General features: G+C 37.7%; 1 protein-coding gene across 3 annotated transcripts; it reads right to left on the bottom strand.

Annotated features, from left to right (window-relative positions):
* Window positions 1–586: 586 nt before the first annotated feature.
* On the bottom strand, window positions 587–3,710 carry LOC112468374 (40S ribosomal protein S9). 3 transcript variants are annotated; one of them, XR_003042383.1, is made up of 5 exons: window positions 3,606–3,710; window positions 2,845–3,116; window positions 1,702–1,888; window positions 911–1,088; window positions 724–815 (listed from the first exon to the last, which is right to left on the bottom strand). XR_003042383.1 is itself a non-coding variant. In XM_025037509.1 (4 exons), exons 2-4 carry the CDS (start codon window positions 3,065–3,067, stop codon window positions 644–646), a joined length of 582 nt encoding a protein of 193 aa, XP_024893277.1. In that variant the 5' UTR covers window positions 3,068–3,116; window positions 3,606–3,710; the 3' UTR covers window positions 587–643. The 3 variants fall into 3 exon arrangements, 2 of the variants coding, with proteins under 2 accessions (XP_024893277.1, XP_024893278.1); XM_025037509.1 differs by lacking the exon at window positions 911–1,088 and having other exon boundaries at window positions 587–815; XM_025037510.1 differs by lacking the exon at window positions 911–1,088 and having other exon boundaries at window positions 587–815; window positions 2,845–3,082; window positions 3,606–3,709.
* Between the last annotated feature and the right edge of the window lie 1,045 nt (window positions 3,711–4,755).

Here is a 4,755-nt window from a genome sequence, read left to right as displayed (position 1 = left end):
ATATATATATATATATATATATATATATATATATTATATATCTTTTATAAAAAAAACTGTTTACTAGATATTCGGTAAAAAATACTATTTGTATCTTCGGCGAAGGATATATTCTTGTATATATTTCATAAAACAGAATTTAATATCGTCTAATAAAATCGTAAAATAAAATTGTTGATAATTTGCAAAATTTTGCTACATTTTGAGTGCAAATGCATAATTCACATTCTCGAGGATTATTTGCGGACTAACTTTTCACGGTATCACGGTAACGATTGAATAAATTAATTAGGTAGCTATTTCACGGTATCACGGTAATGATTGAATAAATTAATTAGGAGCTATAAACTCAGTTCAACTTAACTTTTTCAATTTAAAAATATAGATGCAAATTTAATCGTCATACATTCAAGAAAATAAAATAGAAAAAAGGATTTTTAGCAAATTCAATAAACATTTCAATCAAATTTTAGATTCCATTTTTCAGATGCATCTTCTACATATACTTTGAGTTTTTATTTGAAAAGAATAACGTTTAAAATGATTCCGTTTGAAAGAAGGAAGAAAAATAAGGAAAATAGTGACAATCGATTATCGCGCTATATATTTATTGATATAATAAATGGCGATAGTAATAATCATTTTAATCTTCTTCCTCTTCTGGTGCGGCACCACCACTTCCTTTCCTCAAGTTCTTCCTCTTGACACGGCCGGGTCTGCCGCCGCCGAAGGGCGACTTGAGCGAGAAATCGATATGCTTCTGCGAGTCCAGTCGCACGATGAATGACGGAATATTCACCACCTGTTTGCGCACTCTGCAACGAAAGATGGCTGCTGATCACTCGGTCTCCTCGGACTTGCAACGTAGATTAATCACAAATTCTTTCGTTACAAAAAGCAAAGACTCTACCAAAACTTATCCCTCTTTTTCGACGAGAACAAAGAACCTCAACAACTCGACAGACGTTAAGTGCCGATAAACAGCATTTAAGTGGCCTGCATAAATCAAATTAAGTTAATAACTGAATTCTCGACTCAGTGAACACAATCAACCAGGTCCGGTCGATAAGGTTTCATCGTCTTGGTACCTGAGTAATAGAATTCGTTTGTAATATTACCTTGCGACATCGCGCCGAATGTTTATGCATTTCAATATAAAATTTCTGTTAAAAACGCGTGAACATTCAATTTTTAACATTGTAAAACATCCGAATAATAAAGTCTCACATTAAAACGTAATTTTACAATATAGAATGCTAAAAAATATTTCTTTTTTTTGCTCTTTTTAAAAAATATTGCTAATAGTATCCTGACAAGATAATTATAAATTTTAATATCTTTAGGGGATATTTTACACTCAATAATCAAGTTACAGAATTTTAATCAAATTACAGAAATCTAAAATCTAACAAAATCGATCATTTAGCACATAATATGTGAGTGTATGTAGCCTGGTCTGAAGCCGAAAAAGGAACTTATATAACCTTAACCGGTGATTAATCCAGGCTTTTGATCTGGCCTCAAAGATTAGAAGTGTACCGCGAGGATTATTCGACCACTTCTTGCCCATTTTTTAAGGCATTTCTTCAAACTTCTAAATTGTGCTTAAAACTAAAAATCTCTTTCTCGATAATAAAACATTTTCTTCTTTTTTTCAGATATTTTTTCTTCTTGTAGTAAAGACCATATTGTATTATTTACCGAATATGACGTTGGCGAATGAGAACGCGGGCATGATGGATGGATTTAGCTAAGCCTAGCTTGAATACTTGGGTCTGCAGACGTCGTTCCAAGAAGTCCTCGATCTTTAGACCCAATACATAATCGAGCTTCATGTGAGCTTCATTCAATACGCCAATCCTTACTAAGCGACGCAGCAGGGCATTTCCTGTGAAAATGCTCTTGTGTGTTATACATAGAAATTTAGAAAAAACTAAAAAAAAGTTTTTTCGTAAATCTTTCAGAATCTTCATACTCATTTCTACAAAAGTATTCAGACAAGAGGTGTCATGGGTTATCATCATGTATTTTCCTATCATTTTTATGTCAACTACACACATAGTTATAACCCTGCAATTGTACATTCTTTTTCAGCATTCACTAACAGTATATATAGGTCATTTGCGTTCGCAGCATATTAAATAATCTAAAATTTTACCAAAAATTCTGAAAAAATTCATAGATGTTTCTTGAGATCTTAACTACAAGTTTGAACAATTTTGTAATTGTTAATTCAATCGCGTTAAAGTGAAATTTCATGGGCAGTGAAAAGCAGCAGCAGATCGTACTGATTGGCTGCAAAATAGAGAAGTTCTCGAGTTTCTAGAACTTCTCTATTTTGTAGCTAATCAGTACAATCTGCTGCTGCTTTTCACTGCCCATGAAATTTCACCTTTAGGTAAACAAACCTTTGCTGCCGAACCATATAGTAAAAGTACCGAGGACGTAAATGACCCACATGTACGGTTGCAGGGTTAAAACGCACTAGTCTAATCTAATTAGAAATGTATTGCATACGTAAATGTATGTCAATCCCTGTGTTCCTTTTTTACTGGCAGTGCTTAAAATATATAGTTTGCGTCACGTAACTATAGATTTTCAGTACTGGCAGTGAATATCGGAACACGCCCAATGGCTGCGGTCCACTTAACTCTACAAATGCTTTGAAGCATTCCTCTTCTTCTTTCTTTCAATAAAGAAAGACAGAGAAGAAAAACTCTTCAAAGCATTTGTAGCGTCAAATGGATCACAGCCTATAAACATATATGTGCTTGTGACATACATTTACGGATGCAATACATTTCTAATTAGATTAAACTGATATAACCTCATAATATAACCAACCTTCAAAGAGACGCTTTGGATCTTTTTCCTCCAACGTGAGCAATTCACGAGCAGCTTTACGGATCTTGGCCAAAGTATACTTCACTCTCCACACCTCGCGTTTGTTACGGAGACCATACTCTCCGATGATGCGTAATTCCTGGTCGAGGCGAGCTTTCTCATACGGCCTTCTGGGCGTGACATAGGTCTTGGAGAAGACCGATGGGATTCTTCCGTTAACCATGTCGGGAGATCGTCACTTCAGCGAAAATTATTATAAATTACATAGATACCTACAGTGAAAAAAAAACAGTCGATTTTTAGATCTGATAATTTCGCGATTCGAGAACGGAACATCCGCCACGTGTCCGCAATTCAACGAAGAAGCGAAAGACACGTGGTCTCAAACTACAATGTGCTCTTTGCTTCCTGTTTCTTGCTCTTAACCTATTTACGACTATCCCGTATTTCGCACGTGCGTCGCGTAACGCGATGTTTTTTGTTCTCTGTCGCCCAAGATAAAAATTGACGAACTTCAGAAGAGACAAGAAACATCACGTTACGCGACGGAATTGCGAAATACGAGATAGTCGCGAAGAGGTTAAGAGCAAAAAACAGAAAGCAAAGAGCACATTGTAGATCAGGCTAAAAAAAGTGTCTCGATATAAAAACACCGTGCGTTAAAATAAATAGAAACAAGCTTCGCTGGGGCTACCGTAATAGAGTAGATTATCTGATGAGTAGAGACGCAAATAGCGTAATTACTCGCGGATATTACTTACCTGTAGCAACGTGATGAGACACAACCTCTCACCGAGACAAACGCGACAAAAATGGACGTCATGGACGAACGTGACCGAGCAGTTCAGCGTGAGCGTTCAGCGCCGACGCCGAGCCGCCGAGCATCAAGTATGTGCGTTCAGAAATGAAACCTGAGTAGCTCTAATAGGCTGAGTTTCCAGTTTCCACTGAGCGCGTCACGTGTCGCGTCATCTGAGTTATAGCGAATTCGGACGCTTGCACTAGTGCACACTGAGTGCGCACTAAGGCTTGTTTATAATCTAATTTTTATATTTAAAGTCGCTTAAATACACATTTAAAAACTTTTTAGCCAATAAAACAATCTGTAATATCTATATGGATGCTGTACAAATCATTTTACAGTAACTAATAAGTATAATTTAAGGTGATCTGTAAACAATTGATTAAGAACAAGCCTTTGTGCGCACTCAGTGTGCACTAGTGCAAGCGTCCGAATTCGCTATTAAACAAACCAATCAAAACATCTCATTTTGATCCCGTCACAAGTAATGTAATAAAATGAGATGTTTTGATTGGTTAAGGGTCGACAGGAGTAACACTACCGACCTCTGTCGGGTTGCTTAGCTGCGAGTCCGTATTTTATTTTTATTATAAATTTTTTAAAAGCCAAAATGGAAAACCGGCTATGTATGTATGACCGGCTTGCGGCTGGTCTTAAGGCTCGTCTACACGACAAGGCATAAAAGCGCGGCGCAAGGGCGCAGGCACAAACTCAAGCGTAGGCGCAAGATGTCTGCGCCATGCTCGTCTACACAGGAACACGCCTCATTATAACTTTCTTCCATGTTTTCAACGTTCACACTAGAGGTAAAGCCGGCGATGATACTTCTTCTTCTGGCACAAAAGTTTCTTCACGGATAGCATCGGCCATCCGGCGATGATACGTGAGCGACCCAAGCCGTTAATTTAATCTACAAAACAGTCGGCGTAACGTGGGCGCAGGCGTTGGAAATAAAAATAATTTATTTCTCCTGCGCCGTTGCGCCGCGCCGCTACGATCAAGAACAAACTTCTTGCGCCTGCGTCTGCGCCCTTACGCCGTCTTACGCCTTGTCGTGTAGACGAGCCTTTAAGGTGGAAGCACATAAAATTGCAGGAGCCATAAGCAGA

The sequence above is a fragment of the Temnothorax curvispinosus genome, unplaced genomic scaffold (assembly GCF_003070985.1).
Source record: "Temnothorax curvispinosus isolate PA1 unplaced genomic scaffold, ASM307098v1 QBEX01018422.1, whole genome shotgun sequence".
Lineage (NCBI taxonomy): Eukaryota > Metazoa > Arthropoda > Insecta > Hymenoptera > Formicidae > Temnothorax > Temnothorax curvispinosus.
The sequence above is the reverse complement of the archived record's forward strand: the minus strand, read 5'-3'. Positions and strand labels throughout refer to the sequence as shown.